General features: G+C 36.7%; 1 protein-coding gene across 5 annotated transcripts in view; it reads right to left on the minus strand.

The window, feature by feature from the left end:
- The window catches only part of ITPRID2 (ITPR interacting domain containing 2), a 38,027-nt gene extending 17,767 nt beyond the window's left edge, over positions 1-20,260 (minus strand). For 3 of the 5 annotated variants that reach the window (XM_040643190.1, XM_040643184.1, XM_040643180.1), the window contains exons 1-9: positions 19,837-20,256; positions 19,429-19,474; positions 16,433-16,482; positions 15,554-15,610; positions 13,044-13,083; positions 12,859-12,957; positions 11,475-11,683; positions 9,905-10,602; positions 2,718-2,790 (exon numbers count right to left, since the gene is read on the minus strand). In XM_040643190.1, coding sequence (XP_040499124.1) covers positions 2,718-2,790; positions 9,905-10,602; positions 11,475-11,683; positions 12,859-12,957; positions 13,044-13,083; positions 15,554-15,610; positions 16,433-16,482; positions 19,429-19,474; positions 19,837-20,047 — 1,483 coding nt within the window. In that variant the 5' untranslated portion in view covers positions 20,048-20,256. Of the gene's footprint in view, positions 1-2,717; positions 2,791-9,904; positions 10,603-11,474; positions 11,684-12,858; positions 12,958-13,043; positions 13,084-15,553; positions 15,611-16,432; positions 16,483-19,428; positions 19,475-19,836 lie in introns of all 5 variants that reach the window. The other 2 variants (XM_040643197.1, XM_040643185.1) reach the window with 2 other exon arrangements.
- Positions 20,261-20,870: the final 610 nt, after the last annotated feature.

Below are 20,870 nucleotides of genomic sequence, written 5' to 3' on the forward strand. Positions count from 1 at the left end.
TTTTGTATCCCAGTACGTAGAACAATTGAACAATAAAAAAGGTTTGCTGAATGAATCAATGATAACTTTCTCCGTAAAGCAACAGTAAAATTAAACAGTCACTTAAAGGATTTAGAAGTGATACTGCCTATCTGGTTGGGCAAAGGGCAACTGCTGGAGGGCCTGGGCAGGCCACAGTGACCAGCTCTGCTCAGGTTCTCTCTGCTGAGATCTGTTTCATCTGCAGTGGAATACAGTCTGTGCTGAGTTCACCTCTGTGGTCAGCCTTGAGTTCACATGCACTAGGTCAGATCGTAGACGACGCAGGCTTCAGAGCAGGTGTTGGGCAGTGGAAAGAATAAGGAGGCCTGGGTTCAAGTTCCTACTTTATCACAATAAGCAGTAACTTCTCTCCTCCACAAAACAGAATAATTCTTCTATCTCACAGGGTTACTTCAGGAACTAAATAGGGTGTAAGCGAAACTATTCTGTAAACTGTAAATCACAATCGATGCTCTTTAGTCACACATTTCACAAAAAACACAGTTCTCCACAGAAAAAGGTAGAATTAAAAACAATCAGACCTCTGTCCTAGCTGAAGAGATTAAACATTTTTTCTAATTAAAAACCAGAAAGTTAGAGCAAAACATTAAAGTGAGAACAAAACAAAACCTAGAATTTGTATTTGCCCAATATCATAAAGAAACAAACAGAATACCTGTATACTCAACAAGACTAATGAAAATCTGTACCTCTCTAATAAGGAAAATGTGAATTGAATTGCTCTCAATATAGTTTACTGAATGTCAGCTGTGACAAAAGTTGAGTCACTAAACCTCTCTGGGCTTCAGAACTTTTTTTTGTAAGAGAGAGAGAGAAGGGGTGGGGGGTGGGATGCGGAACAGAGGGAGAGGGAGAGAGAATCTTAAGCAGGCTCCACACCCAGCATAGAGCTCAATAAGGGGCTCAGTCTCACCACTCTGAGATCATGACCTGAACTGAAATCAAGAGTCAGATGCTTAACTGACTGAGCCATCCAGGCATCTGTACGCTTCAGTATTAAATCCCAGGACTGGATATGAGTTTAAGATTACTGTAACTTCAAAAGTCCTAGGACAAAAATGCTAAGTATTTTTATGTATGTACTATATGCATTTTTACTAAACTTGTGAAATGAATATTCTACCAGTGGTTCTAATTCTGTAATCACAACTAGTCTAAGATATTTTCATATCATATTATCAGAATGTGATAGGTTATATTCAAAAATGATGAAAACACTATATTGTTCCCTCTCCCGCTCATGCACATACAAAACCACTTTACTGTTAATTTATAAAAATGTGATTCATAGAAATGTTAACATTTTTACTTATACCACCAGAAATAAGAGACCTCTTCTTATTGGTAAGAGGGAGAAACTCAGATGTGAACCACATTCTGTCTTTTCTACAAGGAGCTTGCTCTTAAAAGATCCTGAAGTACTTATATACTGTTTTTAATTCCTTTTTTTGATGCAGGGCAAGCAGCTTTTTCCAATGTATCCCATGTCAACCTAACTACAGGAAAAATGTCTTGATGGCTGTGAACCATGCCTTATAGCTCAGAAACACATGCATATATTTTGGACTTAAAAAGGTAACAAAATTAAACAGGAAAGTTCTTTTTGTGTCTGACCAGAACTATAGTGACCTACCTTGTTTCTTAGTACCACAACACAATAAAAGAAAAATTATATGCAAATTGTCCCTTATGAAGTCATTTCAGAGATCAGAAGAGAACAAACATGCAATTTCCTATTCTAGGAATGTACATATAAATCCGTGTTTAAAAAAAACCAGGGTGGTTCAGCATGTGTAAGCTTTAAAAATAACAGTCCTACCTTCAGTGGTCACTTTAACTTCTTTACTTCCTCTCTTCTTTTCTCTAAATCTCAAACGCTTTGTGACTTTAAACATCAGACATGTTTTTCTTGTTGCAAATTAAAAGTGAAAGAAATGGATTCAAAGGTTCTTTGGTCAATAATTAGTAATTCAAGAGAAGAATGGTATCTACAGCCAGTCACCTTTGATCCATAGTTTGAATTTAACTTAACTAGCTTTAACCAGTACTGAGCACTTGGTATTTTTTGCTAGAGGCATATTCATGTACATATTTAGGAGACATGTTTAATGAAAAGCAGAGGTGGATAATACAAGTATGTATTTTGGGGCGCCTCAGTGGCTCAGTCAGTTAAGCATCCAACTCTTGATTCCGGCTCAGATTACGATCTCAGGGTTGTGAGATTCCGCACTGGGCGTGGAGCCTGCTAAACATTCTCTCTCTTTCCTCTGCCCCTCCCCACCTGGCTTGCACATGCACTTCCAAAAAATAAATTAAAAAATCCTTAAAAAAAAAATACAAGTGTGTATTTCAATCATAACCATGTAAAAATAAAAAGTAGCCCTCAGTCTGTTGCTCTATCACTTCCCATCCAGCCCTTATGCAGAGTTGAAAAATAATTAAGAGTACAAAGAATTGCATTTCAGGATAAGCAAACTAAAATTACATTATGAACACAAAAGTCTTCAAGAGGGTACAAAAAAATTCTATGACCAAAGTATAAGAAAGCATGCATACCTCTGACTTAACCTTCTTTTTACACTTATAGGTACTCAAATACTGATAATGCCCTTTTCCAAATCAGTTAATGACACTTGGTAATGTGCCTGGGAACTAGTGGATATTAGTCTACTTACCTCTTTTTGACTTCGTGAGACCCAGCTGGTAAGCCGCTGGAACGTGAGGAGCTTCTCCCTCCGTACTTTGAACCTAAAGAATGGTTTGAAGCAATTAAAACCTGAAAAATCTACTGCAAAAAAGAATACCTCTTGATAATTATTAAACAAATCAACATAAAAAATGCAAAGCATCTTATCTCAAAATTGTGAGAGCGTCCCACATCTTTATTTTATGACCTATTTTCCAGTTAACAATAGGACTGCGAGTTTGTAGCTAGTAATGAAAAGTGACTACATATATAAACTACTTCATTAAAAAGAAAGTTGCTATTAAGTGAAAAATTGATCCCTAAGAAAAAGTTCTATAAATGTTAAAATTCGAAGTGCAAGGCCAATTCCAGGACAAATGCCATGACTTTGTAGCAGATCATGACTGACGCACAGTTGAGGCAATTACAAGTCTTGCATCTTTAAAAAATTGTATATCATGCTCCCATTACAAAATTTTATAAAATCCCACAAATTTTGAGTGTCTCAAAAACCACACTTGTATTAAGACTGCTTTGTCCTAACGTAAGTGGTCTTTTTTTTTTTTTTTTAAAGATTTACTTATTTATTTATTTGACAGAGATAGAGACAGCCAGCGAGAGAGGGAACACAAGCAGGGGGAGTGGGAGAGGAAGAAGCAGGCTCATAGCGGAGGAGCCTGATGTGGGGCTCGATCCCGTAACGCCGGGATCACGCCCTGAGCCGAAGGCAGGCGCTTAACCGCTGTGCCACCCAGGCGCCCCACGTAAGTGGTCTTTTAAGACGTAACTTGGGAGTTGTAAATAGAAAAGCATGTTTTGTCACAGAACTAAAATGTTGAAAGATCTTAACCATAAACCCTCCCTGAAAATATATTCATAGAAATTATCGAATCCAAAAAAGTTCTTTTTTTATGATGTTTCCCCCCCCCACCTGCACAACTACATAATTTAGGAATTTTCAGATTCTTTATTCACCACACCCATCCCATTCCCCAAATACTCTAACTCCATATTGAGATTAAACATTTGGGGAGGGAGAGACACTAATTCCTAACACTACTTGGTAATGATTAGTACTTAAAATAACAAATAGCATCCTAGCAAAGTAGGCAAACTACCCAAACAGGGTTTTCAACCTTGAACAAATGAGAAAGCAGTTAGCAAACAGGTCTTAGGTAGAACCCTGGTAGTTCTGAGCTATGAATCCATCGATGAATAAGAAATATTCCACAGGGGTGCCTGGGTGGCACAGCAGTTAAGCGTCTGCCTTCAGCTCAGGGCACGATCCCAGCGTTCTGGGATCGAGTCCCACATCAGGCTCCTCCGTTATGAGCCTGCTTCTTCCTCTCCCACTCCCCCTGCTTGTGTTCACTCTCTCGCTGGCTGTCTCTATCTCTGTCAAATAAATAAATAAAAAAAAAAAAAAAAAAAAAAAAAAAAAAAAATTCCACAGGAATAAGAGTGGAATGAAAAACATGAAAAAAATCTCAAAGGTTAAAGATATTATTACCTAATTTAAAAACTGCTCTGATTTGTGGTATCCTTGTTCTATACAGTTCCACGAATCCAACGTTTATGAATCTTTTGAGAACTAAAACACACTGGTCATTTAAAATTACCACCCATAAATTACTATATAAAATAGTTTCTACCCTCTTTGTTATTACTGAAAAATTATATCTATATTTTTCAAAGCAGCAGACATAACTTCAACAGGAAAACCTTTGTTATGCGTGCAAGGAAACAAAATGCATTTTCTTTTTATATTCAACAAAAGGTCTATTATTAGTCTCTATTCAGGCCTACCCTACTTCAAAGAGTTTTCTGTTAAAGTAAATATCAAACAGACCAAATAAGTATAACAGAAATCCGAATGCCTCTTTAATTATATTCTAGGAATCTCAGTTTTGGCAGGGCATTATGATAGACCCAACTATACTCTCTTATTTTTAAACGTAGAATTATCACGTATTTTATTCCTTAGATTTATAAAATTAGTCACAAAATAACATGATTTTAATGAATATGTATCTTTAATATACTATCTTTCAAGATGCTACTCTATGGCAAAACAAAAATAAAAAAACTACAAAAACTACAAATGCTATAATTAGTTCAAAGAAAAGGGCCCTTAAAGAAAAGCTGAGAGGATCATATTTTACTAATAAAATTACTAACATCAGGATTCTTCTTCCCACTTACTCAATAAAATCATTAATCACTTGTTGAAGACAGAAAACAAAACACATTCTAGTAACAACAGTTAAATTTCATAGCTTAGTATGTGTTATTACTGGTCACAGTTGTGCGAAGGAAAGCAGTCAAATTTGAGATGGAGTACAGCACAGAAAATTATGAAGCAAATAAAACTTGAATTTATTTGTGTGGCAGGACACTAAACAGTTTCAAATCCTCAGTGGTATTCTCGTCATTTGCTACAGATTGCCTTTCATTAAATTAACTATAGCTAAATATTGATAACTGAATTGAGTAATCAAAAATGGGTGTTCACTATACAATTTTCTTTGATCTCTGGGTAAGTTTGAAACTTTGCATAATAAAAATTATAAAAAAAAAAAAAGACCCTAAAAAAAAAAAGATAAAATAGCTTGATCTCAGTGTTTTGAGATTTAAAACTGTATGAAAATAGCTTTAAAGTAACTCTGTATTTGAGTTATTTCATTTTAAAAAATGTTTTACAAAACATTTATTAAAACTGTATCTTTGTGAATCAGTGTCCTGCTACCATGGCAGGCACCTACTCTGGTGGTGGTATTTTTTTTTTTTTAACATGTCACATTTTTCATAATATACCTCTTCCAGGCACAACACTATTGTGCTGTGTTCTATATAGCACCAATACATGGAATGTTCTAACTCAAATAACCCTTCCTCTAAGGTTTAAAGAGATAGGTATAGCAGTTTTTTGAAAAAAGAAAATCAAAATTGGAGTTTTAGAAATTCTACTTTTTAGGGGCGCCTGGGTGGCACAGCGGTTAAGCGTCTGTCTTCGGCTCAGGGCGTGATCCCGGCGTTCTGGGATCGAGCCCCACATCAGGCTCCTCTGCTGGGAGCCTGCTTCTTCCCCTCCCACTCCCCCTGCTTGTGTTCCCTCTCACGCTGGCTGTCTCTATCTCTGTCAAATAAAATAAAATCTTTAAAAAAAAAAAAAGAAAGAAATTCTACTTTTTAAGGACATCTCAAAAAATTCAAATGAAAGCATTATTTTTCTAAAAAAAGTAGTATGGGACTATGCACCAGATGACTTGAGATCTTGTCCAATGTCTTGACACTATCAGTGAGTCTGACCTTTACCAAATGGTATGGTACAGTCAAAAGTAGCAAATTTATACAAAGACCCAAATTCAAATCTTATTCATGCCACTTACTGGCTAGATGACTTCAGACAGTTATCAGAATTATCTGTGACAATTATGTCAGTTTTTTTAAACTGAAAAATAAAGACTAAAACTTCTACCTCACAGCTCCTTAGGATGATCAAATATTTTGCAACAGTAAAATGGTAACAATTTACAACAGATCTCTCTCTGCTATCATCCAGGGACTCCCTACCCTAACATCCCCTTAGCCGTCCCCCAAGTAAGGCACAAATATCAAAGGGAAATTACTACATTCTTCAGAAAGATGACAGAGAACCACTGCTGTCAAGTATTATCAAATGTTAGAGGAGAAAAAATGCTTCCTCATCTGTAAAAGGAGGTAACTGGAGAATGAATTCAAAGATCTCTTTCTGTGCTAGTTTATTATTCTGTATTTGTTGCAAATTTTTATTTAAAAAAACCCTTCAGGTTTTACTTACAAGGTTTACTTTACTGTCAGGTAAATACTTATATAACAAAAGTTAATTTAAGTCTTTTAGATAAATATCAAATAAAATTTGGTGGTTAACTGGACTTCAATTGAAACAGACAGACGTGGGGTGCACGTATCATGTGTTTGAGTTCATGTACTATTGCAGTCTATTCTATCTAAGACACAATGCTTGTCTTCAAAACACAGTCAAATTTGAAAGGCCAAAGGAACAACTTAACTGTCAAGTATCTGACTGACTTCAGATTATTTTAACTCAGGCCAATAAATAAAACGAAAAAGAATTCTGAAACTCAATGACTAAAAATAAGGAGATACACTAGTTAAATCAACCATCAGTGTAGAGAGAGAATTAGAAACACTAAAACTCCAGTAGCTTAAAAAATTATATACACTTCCAGTAATACCTCTACTTGAATATAAATTCATTTGTACAGTAAGACACAGAACAACCCATTTACAGAAATAAACAGCTGAAAGTTCTCTTTCTTGTAACATTTAAGTATGAGAAATTTTTCCTTTATACCTACAAGATGAACAATTGCTTACTGAGTAGGATCATTCTGGTTTAACTGTGGATCCTTCATACCACAAATCTGTAGCTCTAGACTGTTACCATGATGTACTTATTAAAAATCAGTTACTCTGAGAACACAAGAATTATCTAGGAAAGTCATTACAAATTAGAAAACTCGAGAGGAGGGTTTTACCACTTTTAGACACACTCGAACATTTTAAATAGTGTACAGAACATTTTTTTATAAGGCAAACTGATTTTAATTGAAAATAGTCTCTGGCCTTTTATTTATTTTTTTCTTAATGTGAGAAATAATCACTCTCACTCTCCAAGGACTGAGTCAGTCTTGTCATCTATTTAATTCCCCTTATGTTGAAATATTTCCTGTCTTTGCTCCTGGTGACTGTCAGAGCTTACCTTTGCTCAGAGGGATTAGGCAGCTTCATGCACAGAGTCAGGTCTGCAACATTTTCTCCTACCTCGCTACCCAAAGCAGCTGGCATTCAGTTAATCTGTCTGAGAACTGGTTTACTGAGAGAGAGAAAGGGAGTGTCCTCTAACTTACATTTATTTGCTGTTTTTACAGGAAGAAAGTTCCCAATACGAATCAAACCTCAAGGGAAAGGAGTCTAAAAGAAAAACAGCAACAACCTACTTTGAATGGGACCTAAAAGTTTGCTTCAGTAAGATTGTTCTCTTCATTTGTCAGTATAATTCAAGTCACACTTGGGAGAAGAGGAAATTAAAGAAACACATTATTTCCTTTCTTTATCCATTGTTCTACAGGCTCTCTTTAAAGTTCCCAAAGGGATAAAAACAGTTCTAGGAGGTTTTTATCCATGTTTTAATTACATCTGAAGAACCAGGATTCATTATCCTTAAAATCCCCCATATTTACAATGCAGCCATGGTTGATCATATCCATGTATTCTTTTTTTGAAAACAAAAATCTTCTACTATTCTTCAACCACCAATGCCTGTAATTTTCTACTAAAAAAAAAAAAAAGTTCACTTCAATGTGGCATTACTTTCTTCATTAATTGCTTTTGCCAGCAGAGGGAGCAAAAAAAAAACAAAAACAATAACAAAACAAAGCCCCACACATTAACTCATTAAATGTTAACCTGCCACCAAAGCAGATCTATCTAGTACTTTCCAAATGTTTTAAAGACCTTTTGTTTATGATAGCAATAATTTAAAAAATATGTAGTTTAAAATTCAGGAACTCTAGGAATTAAAAGCAAGTCTTCTCATCGGAGTCACCAGTATCAGATTTGCAAATATCTAACATAATTTGTTTAAATTTTCCTACTCTGCTATTAAATTAAAACAAGGAAACCAGTTGACATATCTGAGTGTCATAGAAGAGGGGCCCTAATGAAAGGCAAGCAGTTACACTTTATTTATTAATGGTAGGACAAGTTTGGACCAAAACAGTGTCAAAAAGGAATCAAATAGTGAAAGAACAAAAAGATGCTTTAATGTATGAAGTAGTCATCTTATGAACTCATTATAATGAGAAATATATTAGGAATTAAATAGAAATATAAAGAATATATAAAGAAATAAGGGGGAAAGAAGGTTACAAATAATGTAAACTATTTCAAAGGGCTGCTCTTCTCCCTTTTCATTTCATTTTTTAGTTAGAATTAAAATATTAAAAGATAAATTCAAAAACCACAAAAAAAGATAAATAGCTATGTCAGCAACACAAATTTTGCAGTAAGTGAAAAATCTTCACTAATGTGAGAGATAGGTACTCACCAAGAGGACATTTATGGGCAGAATCAATTATCCTACTCTCCAACTCCCTAAAATAATGGCATGTGATTCTAAAATTACTGGGAGTTGCTACTATATTACTAATGCTATTCTATAATAAATTTTAAAAAGAGAATTGCACATTACGTAACTTCCAGCCATAACTCTTCAGCAGTATACATGTGCCTCAGTTTCCTCATGTGTAAAATAAGACCAGCACTACCTGCCTCACAGACTAAAGAGAAAAGTACTTCAAAGGCCTGGTACAGTGCCTGCCACAAGGTAGGTGCTTGATAAACTTCAGTTTCCTGTCTCAAACTACACAGCGCCAATCGTAAGTATTAGCTCTAGCCATTCAAAAGTAGTTTTAGTTGACCTCATCGAAATGAATCTCTTTGTCTTGCCCAATTTGAAATTTATGTAAATGCAGTAATCTCTCTAGGTAGGAATAAAAAAATAACCCAACATTGGTCTTCTGGGCTTGCACAAAACATATTCGGTGGCGTTTCAAACCTTCTTCCCTGAGGTTCCCTATCCCCCGCTTCAGAAACAGTATCTTCGGGTTCTTTCCAGTCCCATGCCAAAACCTATCCTTCTGAAAGCCTTGTTCACACTTAACTACCCTTTCCACTACAATACTTTGAGAAAAGTTTGCCTAAACACACATAGCAATTTAGTGGCAAAAAAGAACTCTAACTTCTTTTTGATTTTAGAGACTGTGTTTTTAACTGTTATGCAATACTGATTTTCATTTAAATATACTCTCTCAGGGCTTTCTCAAAGCATGAAAATCTTAAACTGAGAAAGGGGGTTAAAGTTCAGGTATTATCAGTGAATGACACAGGACCTAGAGGAGCTTATGGACTGTCACACTACCCTGGCCATGCATAGTCCTGTGACCAATTCCTGGTTCCTGAAACACAGAACTAAAACCTGAAAAGTCAAAATTAGGATGATTTTCTTCTAGTATAAATCTATTAGCCACCTTTCTTTTATAAACATCTTTTCGGCATTTTTTTTTTTCCTAACTCATTATTTGAAACAGGTCTCAGTAACATTTTACCTACCTCTTCCATTTCAAAGGAGTCCTTCTGCTGCGCCATTATATTTCTTATGGATGGGATCGTGAGCGGTGCACATGGCTCTTTTTCAGGTGTGGACACATGGACGCTTTTCACCTCATTACCATTTTCTGGCTCATTGTGCCTGGACATGTTGAAATTGTTACCTAAATCAGATTCTATAATACCAGATTCCTCACCCAGTTTATTCGCATAACTTTGAGTTTCTTTACTTTGTTCACTTTCAGTTTTTTGGTTAAAACTATTTGCTTCATCACAAGGTCTATCAATGTCAGCATTCTCCATAACAGCTACTGAACTACCTGATACTTCTTCTTTAACTGTAGCCAACATAGAAGATGAGTCTTTCTTCTTTACAATTTTTTGAGACTTTTGATCATTTTTATTGCCACTTTCTTCCATCACTGAAACATTTGGGATCTTTCCTTTTTCAGTTGCTGGGGAAGGACTACTACCTTCTCCTTTCTCTGTTTTATCAACACATAAATTTAGTTTTGATAGTGTTTTCATTAAACGATTTGCAGTGTTACTTCGGGTTAAAGGTGGAGGTGAGTCTGTCTCCTTGTTAGAAGTCACTGAAGACATACTTCCAATTCTCTGGAGGGGAGTCCCAGAGACTTGAGAATATAAAGAAGAAAATGCATTGGCCACAGTAGTAAGCACTTCAATTTGACGAAAACGGCCTACAAAAAGGAAACAAAGTGAATTATACATATATATTTTTTATCTGTTTATACATATATTAAACGATTACTACTTTTTAGAATGCCAATAATTGAACTTAGATCACGAAGATTATAAAACCAGAACTTTTTTCCTTATCCAACATTTAAAAGTTCTCTACATTTACTGGGGAGAGGGAGGAAGATTTTTCACCTTAAGCACTAGAATTTATGTTTTAAAAATTTACTTAAGAATTTATGTTTTATGATTTAAAACCAGAAAGAAGCACAAAGCATGACAACTCTGGATAAAACAGAAAGGACTATCTATTGATCTACAGCTGTAATTCTATTTTTATGTCTTTGACTCCATTAAGACTCTTGCAAATGTTCTCCCAAGAAAATAACGTAAGTTTATATTTTATACCTAATTGTGGGGAAGGAGGGGGTAGGACTGGATTTATAGATCTCTTAAAGCTGTTCCAAGGACCACCTAGGATCTCATTTTTGGAACTTCTGTGCAACAGAGAAAAATAAGATATAAATAAAAATTATCAAATTAGCCATGCTATTTTAGATTTACAGAAAAACATCTAAAATTGACTGACTTTATTTAATAGTAACAAGCCTCTCCCCTACTTCTTTCCTTTTTGAACATCAGCAATCTGGAGAGTTTAAGATAAGTACAAGGTTCTACATGTCAGTTATAGTAACACTTAAGAATGAGGAGGGAGAAAGTTAACTTCTATAAATAGAATAATAAAAATTCAGAATAAGTAAAATAGCTATTGTGTTAACTTCAATAATTAAGTTCCCAGTGTTATTCCTAAAAATCAGTAAGACTTTTTAAAAAAGACCATCTCACTGTGGATGCTAATATTTAAAAACCTTACTTGTTAAAGCGTAATTTGGGTTTTCTACTTCCATCCGTTGCATTTGAGCACTCAAAAATACTTTAATATCTATCCCTCTGGCAAATGATGATGAATTAAAAAATCTGGAAGGAATTTTAGAAGCAATATCTGGTTCATCTCGTCCAAATCCAAGATTATAAAGAATTTCTTCAGGATCTTCCTCATAAAGTTCCAGCAATTCTGAAACACTACAAAAAAAAAAAAAAAGAAAAAAGAAAAAGAAAAAAAAAGCATGAAGATAGAAAGTAAGTTTATAGTCCACATCACATTATAAAAAGGAGCTTCTGCTCTTTACACCATTATGTATTTTAGCATCTTTATATACTGGGTACTAAATGTGCTATATAACTCTTAAAAAGAGTCTATTCTTCCAAACTCTTAGGACTGGGAAAAAGAGCTAGTCCCTGAACAGATACTCAGCAAGACTCCCAAAATGATTCCTCACCTTATTTTTTTTGTCATTTTAAAAGAGTCCCAGTAAAGCAGGTAAAACAATTAGAGGACAGCTAGCGAGAATAAAGAATAAACAAATTAAGAAAGAAATGAAAAGGGAAAACACACTAGGAAGTTGGTAGCACAGGACACTACAGAGTTTTCTGCTCTTTGGCTGTCATTGAAGATGCAATACAGGTAACAAGCTGAATTCAGAAAGGGAGGGAGGGGCCTACTTTCAAATTTTCTCTAACCACTTTCACTCAGGAAGTAGGAGGAGTAAGGTATGGAGAGAATGGGTTACTCAAAGGTAAGTTCTTGCTCTGATTCTATTGGGAATTAAACATTTCCTATCTCTTCTTCCTCATACCAGTGATAATCCACCTTCGGAGATTCACTGAGGAAACAGAGATGAAACCTGAACTGAAGAAAATTTCAATTTGTTTCAGAGAAAATGCTCAGATTCCAATACAATAATCTGTGTAACAATTTAAACTGGTCCCATAGGCTCACATACTTATCTATTTTAATATATATTTTGAAGAACTTTGATTTAATATGTTGAAGATAAATCTATGCTTAAATATCAAACTTTATATTAGAAAGGTTTATTCTGATTTTTTATCTTGGAGTAACTCAAGACCCTAAAAAAAAAAAATGGAGAATTTTGGAAGAAGTTATTCCACTATGGACTTCCTCTTTCAAGTTGTTGATAGGGCTCAAAATACTCATTATAACAGGAATTCCAGCAGCATTATAAACACATTTGCTGCTTTTTATTAATCTTAATTTTTTTTAAAAAAGGAATGAATGAAACATTTTGGATTCTTTTTGATTTCATACTATCAAGCCAAATCCAATACTGAAAAAGTGGTAAGAGTAGGTCATCTATAACACAATGTAACTGTAGTGTAATTTTGGAATAGGTTACCTTGAAACTGTCCCACTACTTTTCCCAGATCCAGTGGAATTCATACTTCTCCCTTTCTGGTGAAACTGTAGTCTTCTTTCTTTGGCCAAGATATTATTGCTATAAACAAAATTAGATTATAAAAAATCTTATTTTCATAAATGTTCTTCATTTTTGAAAAGAGAACAAACAGCACAGCTACGTACCAGTTTTCAATTTGAGTATCAGTTTCATGGAGGTGGTTGGCTATAGGTAAAAGAATAAATGCAGAGCAGAACTGTTAGTGGGACAGTAACTACTGTGATATAGTCATCAAGAAAGTAGATTAGCCAAATATTACAGCTAAATGCCCCCAAACTCTTGTCTTGGTTCATTAAATCTGCATTACTAAAAGTAATATACGGATCAATATCAACAGAACCAGCAGCTTCAGGAAAGTATTTTCATTTGTTAGCAATGTAAAACTACTCCCTTCACTGAATGTTTAAAATAAAAGACATATAGATAACCAATTAAATTTCCTTAATAGTAGAAATAAATAGTAAGAAGATATACAGCATCTAGTAAACGTGGTTCTAACTAATAAATTTAAAAGCTGTTATTAAAGAAGACCTTAAGAGCAAAAACATGATTTAGTTTTATTTAAGTGTGGCAACAGTATACATAAATTCCTACTGTGGTTTTTCAAAGGCTAAAAATTCATCCCAGTTACAACCAATTTTTCATGCATCTACTTTGAAAATTTCTATTCATTTCAAAATAAGTTTTCTTAAAAAAATTACTTTTTAGCTTTATCCTAGACTTACAAGTTTTAAACACATTATTGTTAAGTTTAGAGTGAGTTCAACTGACTGCATTTAACTTTTATAGACAAATACCAAGAATGAAAATAATTACAAACATCTACTTCAGTATATCAGATTTTTTTTTACTTCTTTTTTTTTTTTTAAGATTATTTATTTATTTGACAGAGATAGAGACAGCGAGAGAGGGAACACAAGCAGGGGGAGTGGGAGAGGAAGAAGCAGGCTCGTAGCAGAGGAGCCTGATGTGGGGCTCGATCCCAGAATGCCGGGATCATGCCCTGAGCCGAAGGCAGACGCTTAACAACTCTGCCACCAGGCGCCCCCCCAGATTTTTTTTTACTTCTGATCTGCAAAGTCATGGCAATTTGCTATATTTCTTTGTACATCCACTCAGAAGGCTGCCTAACACATACCATTCAATAAATATTTACTGAATGAATGAAAATAATCTTGAAATAATTTTCAGTAAAACAACATAATATTTCCATTCTTCTCTGGGACTTCCTTTTAGGTTCTGGTTTCCAATAAACTCACTCAATATGGATGAACAGGCAGAAGAGAAGTGAGTTTTAGGGCAGTGAAAATACATTTCTGATATCATAATGATAAATCCAGGACATTATACATTTGTCTAAACCATGGAAAATACGTGACCAAGAGTGAACCCTAATGTAAACTATGGACTTTGGGTATTGTAACAAATGTACCACTCTGGTGGGGAACACATTGATAATAGGGGAGGCTATGCATATATGGAAGCAGGAAGTACAGGGAAAATCTCTATACCTTCCCCTCAATTTTGTGAACTTAAACCTGCTCTAAAAAAAATAAAATCTAAAAAAATTCCATATTGTGAAATTAAGGCAGATATCAAAAGTGCTATTTACAGTAACACTGAAATGCATTTTAGTAAGGGGTTGACAGCATGCTCAACTGTACTAATTGGGAAGCAGTAAGTTTAACCCCTTTACAGAGTTTATTCCTTGAAAGCACATTAACTGAAATAATAAAACCTAATATATATATGTATTCTAGAGTTAGAAGGTTCTAAATAAGTAATTTACCATACAGACTGATTTAAAACAGCAAAAGATCAAGGAAATTACATTCAATGGATAAATTCACCATTCATTATTATAATTTAAAAGATTTATATTTTATTTTTTTATAATTTAAAAAGATTTAATAAAATCCTTAATTCTTTTTGATAAAAAGCACACATTCAGAGCCCAGCTATACAGCTACTAATAATCTTCTAATACCAGTAAAATAATAAAATAATAAAAATTTTTATTTTACATTGTGGAAAACTTTACTGTAAATCCACTGGACTAGATAATAACATCTGTGAAAATTTAAACATGGCACAATGCACTTTTAAAATATTAATGCAGTCTGGAATAGACATCAGCATAATGATTTCTAATTAAATTCTAATAAATGTTATTTTATTTTTGTCTCTTAGCGTTCTAAAAATCTGGAAAAAGAGAAAGGGGAAAGACAGGAGACACTTGAATGCAAAGAAAAAGACAAGCCGCAGCTGTTAAGTCTGACATAAGGCTACCTCACACTAAAAATAAGCTTCAATTTAGTCTTCTCATGTATAAATATTTAAGTTTCCTTCCTTCTGGCGGGGCAATTTTTCCCTCAGTTCTATGACCATTGTTTGCCCCGAAACAGTTCCTTTAAGCAATTAAGTCCAAGGAAGACATGGACATTTCACAATGGTTTTCATAGCCATTTCTACATGTATCCTACAAGCTCTGACTTAACATATAAAGGTTCTGTAAAATGTGTCTGAGCCATTTTCAAGACCTTTAACTTTGGCTCTGAGGACTGTACACCTGAAAGCACTCAACTCATTTTTTTTTAAACCTGTATGAAAATACAGTTCTTCCAAACAAATGTACCTTCAGCTCCCAAAGACAAATCATCTTCAAAACTGCCTCCATTTCTCACAAGCACACCTGAAAGAAACATTAGAAGACTCATCCTGGTGTTCTGTTCTTCTGGACCCCCATATAAAATCATAGTTTTAGCTGAAGCAAATTGACCAAGCAAAAAATAAAATACAGTAAAGTGTTTCAAACCCGAATGTACTCATCATTCTATCATTTCAAAAAGCAAGTATAAGCTTTACTTTATCGCAAACAAACCATGATTCGCAGCCAGGTAAAGTTGTTAAAAGCCCCGATATAGGCTATTTTATACTTACGGTGTCTTTGAAGATATTCATTTAGCTAACATCTTATCCAAAAGTTTCATGAAAATTCAGATCCCGAAGCAATCATTCCTTTTACCTCCCTTAACAGTCAGGAGCTCAAGCTAGATTTTTCTAATACTATAAATGTTTTTTAATATGCCTTGCCACTACCTGCACATTCTTGTTGTACTTTGAACTTTAGAATTCTGTCTTGCACAGGTAGTAAAATTTCAGGTGTGGCAACTTCGGTTAATATAAGCAAAGAAATGCTGCACTAAAGCTGACCCAGTTCACTTAATATTTTCCTTATGTTTACATATATTTCTACATTTAATTAATCTTCATAATATCTAGCTAGACAATAAAAATATGAGTTTCACATTGTGTAAAGGTTTAGTAATTTGCTTAAACTATTCATTGTTTTATGGTTTATGACAAGATTTCTTTCTTTTGGCTTTTCTCTCAGAATGGCATATTTTATAAAATGAACATTACTTTTATAATTTATATATGTATACATTCACTCAGAGGACAAACAAAGTAGGGCGCTCATAAAGAACAAATTTAGAAAGCAACTTTCTCTTACCCTTGAGCGTATTACTGCTTTGCTCATCCAGTGAGGCTCCCAAAGGGGTACTGAAACCACATAAACATATAAACCTTAATCTTAAAAAGATATCTGGAGAGTTGTCACTGCACAACTTTACACTTAAAGGATCACAGCCAAGCAAGCTTCTAATCACAGTTTAACTCTCCTCCCCAAACACAAAAGGAATTCAAGTGTATTACATAAGTAATATCTTACTAACTAAGCAAACACCTATCCTCAAGTCAGTTCACCAGGAATGATTTAATCACACATCTGATCTGCCAGCAATTAAGAGCAAGAATTGTAATTACAAATGATATGAATTACCATTTTCTTTACAAAAACAGAAAAAGAGAATGTCAGCAGGCAGTAAGAAAATGTCTGCTCCCCTCAGTCCCTTCCCTAGAAACACGAAACAGAATTAAAAGAAAACAAATCTTTACTTTAATAAAATTTAAAAATCAGAATCTAGTTAGAAATAGGCTCAATAGTTTTTTTAAACCTCATCTGTTAAACCTATCGCCAGCATTTTAGAGCATCATTCAGTGTCTCCCTTAACCCAACTATCTTTTTTGGTCTAAATGGAGAAACTTGAGAGGTTTTTTTCTGTTTTTAAACTATGAAATACATATATCTTCATTTAACTCTAAAAACTAAAAAGTCGGCTTGAGAATCAACCTTAAGAACCAGCCATTGCTAAAATTCTTTCACATTCTTCCTGTTCAAACACAGATAACTTAGAAATCTTTTTACGTGAAAATGAAAATGTTTTTCATTTCCTTCTCAAAACTAAATTATATTAAGACACATTGTTTTATTTTGAAAGTTCTGTTTTGTGATTTGAACCTTTCATAAGTAACAGTTTATACCTGTTACAAATTCACATCAGATATGGGATCATAAAAATATGAGTCTCAAAAAATATTATTGAAATAACAATTTAATGTTAAAACTTTCTGCAAGCAAATATGCAAACAGTGGCAGTTCTTTGAAAATTAGTGCTTTTGAAATGTAAAAGAATCACAAATACCATAAAGACAATAAAAACTTTGAGCTAAGTTTTTGCATATATTTTAATAAAACTGGAATTTATGCCTTTATAAAGTCCTTCATCCCTGGGCTACATTCTTAGGACAAAACACTGTATTACTCCTTCTGCAGATGTCTCTACGGGTGGGTGCACTAACAGAAAATGGCAAATAAAGAGAATATAGCTGCCATTCTCCTTCAGAAACAAGTTTCTCACTCTCACAACTGCTGTCTTCCAAATTCTCTCAAAAACTATCCTTTCTTAGATGCTAATTCAAGCAATTTATTTCCACTTACTCAAAAAGATGATTATCAAAATAAAGACCCCCCTCCCTTAAAGTAATGACAATGGTATCTTTATTCGGGATATGGACAGCAGTAAGGAAAAAAATGAGAATGTATCAAGGGAAAAAAGCTAGATTTACATCACTTACAATGTACAGAGTAGGCAGATGCCTAACTCTGAGAAGGATCCTAAACTGTTATAGAAAAAAAACCAGAGTTGCAAATATCCTAGCAGTCAAATCTATGATAATACAGCTAACATTACAGAACTATTTGTTCTAGCTTTCCCAGGTACAAATGAATGCCCCTTTTGTACAAAAGAGGTGCAAACTGTAAGGAACAAGAAGGAAATCTATGCAGGAAACCTGTGAGGGAAGGAGCAACAGACTATAGAATCTGCCTACATAAGATTAGCAACAAAACTTTTGGAATTTTCAGCGATGGTATGTCCAATAAATAGCATTTGCCTACTGCATTTATCTTACAAGATAAATGTACTGTCTACTTGATATGATCTCCTATAATCTTAATTCCTATACATTATAAAGTAAACAAAAGGTGATTTCTCTCTTGCTGTTAAACATTATTTTTGACGCATCTTTAGAGAGAAGGTCCATATACTTCTTCATATCTCAAAGGATCTATGACACCCCCAATAAAGGTTAAGGGGTTCTGTAGTGAAGAGTGCTTAGTAATTCATCAAAATTACTCAAATATCCAGGTAATTCATCAAAGCAGGACATCACTGGAGTAGTAGCCAATATTTTATCTCTGTTTAGGGAAGAAAATAAGCTGGCATACATGAAAATCACTTCTCCTTCCACCAAAAAACATTTCCCTACCTCTGGTACTTGAACAGAAGATTAAGAAAAGCCCAAAATGAGATGGCAAGGATGTGCAGAAGCAAACACCTTAACCGCGTTAAAAAGTAACATTCTTCATATAAAATTTTACCAGTAGTAAATAAATTGGAAAAAAATTAAAACATAAAACAAGCCCTTTTTTACTGTAGTAAGATTTACTTGCACTATGATTCGTCTCCTCTAGTACTTTATCAAAGATTTGTACCAGTTGCCAAAGCATGCAATTAGATTTATGCCGTTTGAATGCCTTCAAAGCTCTATTTCCCTTCGTGCATTCCAGTGCCATCTGACAAATGCACGTCCAAAGAGGAAACTACAAGAACAAAGTTAGCTGGTTTTATGGCTGTCCAAACAGAATTAAGGCACAAAAATAAAATTAGAAGCCCAATTCGTGTTAAGTAAATTAACTTCATCTAAAACACATTTGAAAGGGAAATCATTCCATGCCAGATATACAGATGTCAAAACAAAAGCAAAATAAAATACTGTGTGAAATGGGAAAATCCTTTCGAATAAAAACAAGACAAGAATAATAACACTGCATGATTATTTAAGTCTCTGATCTCTGATGCTAACATCATGCACGGGAGCTTAAGTCCTAACTGTGAAGTCAACACGGTCACCAAATAATCAGCGGTCACAGCACTTCCATTTCTAATCTTTTAGAGGAGGAAACTATCCGCCGGCTCACTTTCCGGCTTATAGCTCACAACGGCCACGGGACCCACAGGGACTGCGGCCCTAGTGACTCCGCTTTGGTTGTGCCATCTCCGCGGATCTCCCTCTGAGACGCGAGCGGCGAAAGCGAGGGCTCACCGGCAGTCCTTGAGCCATATCGCGATCTTCTCGTTGGGCACGTTTCCTGCGGGGCAGAGTGAGGGGACATTTCGTTACCGACCCCAGGGGGTCTCCGACGGCAGGGTCAACCTGGACACTCCCATACAGGAAAATCTACTGGGGGTAAAATGTAGCCTAAGTAGCATGTCTTAGTGTTCATCTGAAGGGAAACGAGATGGCACCGGAGTGTCTATGTTGAATCTGGAGACGCCTCGCCAAGCGCGCGCATTTAAAGGTCCAATGTGTCCCCTCTCCCCCGGCTTATCAAGCCCTGGAGGATCTTCCAGAACTCAAAGCAGTCGCCCAGGGCGCACGAGACTTTCCCCCGCCCGCCAGCCTGCCTTCCCCGAGTCCCCCGCCCGCCGCGGCTCGGCCGGGCGCACAGACCTCTTCCCGCGGCCGCCGGCAGCTTCGCGCCCGGGAGGTCCTCCTCGTCGTCCTCGTCCTCGTCCTGCGTCGTCGCTTCTGTGGACAGGTCCTCCGTTTCCGACGCCTGCCAGGAGCCGCGGCACTTGGCCCAGGCCTTCCTCCTGCGACTCGCCACTTGCCACTCCAGTTCCTCCTCCGCCTCCGCCGACGCCACCAGAGGCCGGTCCATGGCCGCACTGGGGGCTCCGCTGCCCCAGCCCGAGCCTGCGTGAGACACGGCGGCGGCGGGGACCCCCGCCCCTGCTGTCAGTGCCCAGCCGGGCTGGGGGCCCCGGGGAGCGGGAGCGGGCGCGGAAGGGGGCGGAGGAGGAGAAGAAGGAGAAGGAGGAGGAGGAGGAGGGAGGAGGAGGAGGAGAGGAGGAGGAGGAGGGAGGAGGGGGAGGGAAGGAAGGGAAGGGAGGGGGCAGAGGGCCGGCGCTTCACATGAAGCCGGCGCGGCGCGGTGCGGTAGCGCGAGTGGCCCGAACTAGAGCGGCTGAGAACGAGCGCCGGCCCCCCGGGCCCCGCTCCCCGCCCCCAGGCCCCGCTCCCCGCCCCCAGGCCCCCGCCTCCCGCCTCCCGCCTCCCGCCTCCCGCCTCCGCCCGACGCGCCAGGGGCCCGGCCGGCCGCGGCGCGTCTGCGCGCCCCTCCCTCGGCGGCGTCCCACGCCCCCTTCCGGCCGGGGCGCGCGGGGCGGAGCGAGGCGCGGCGCGCGCGGAGCGGGGCGCGGGGTCCCCTCGCTTTGGCCTGCGGAGTGGGAGAGATTTGTTTGCTTGTTTGTTTGTTAGCGATCTTTGTTTCCTGTCAGCTTCTCTCACAGAAAAACTGTGGAAAGGCCAAGCGCTTCTTTTCACCGCGTCAAAACAAGTGTCGGCTTGGGCTTGCTGACTTACTGTTGCTGAAGTCCAAGGAGTTGAGGATGAAGATGAAAGAAAGGCGCCTAATTGGTATTTGTCACAATGTCAAAACTGAAGAAGACCAAACTTCGTGTAGTGCTACTTTCATGCTTAAA

This window comes from Ursus maritimus, unplaced genomic scaffold (genome assembly GCF_017311325.1).
Source record: "Ursus maritimus isolate PB19 unplaced genomic scaffold, ASM1731132v1 scaffold_1, whole genome shotgun sequence".
NCBI classification, from domain to species: domain Eukaryota; kingdom Metazoa; phylum Chordata; class Mammalia; order Carnivora; family Ursidae; genus Ursus; species Ursus maritimus.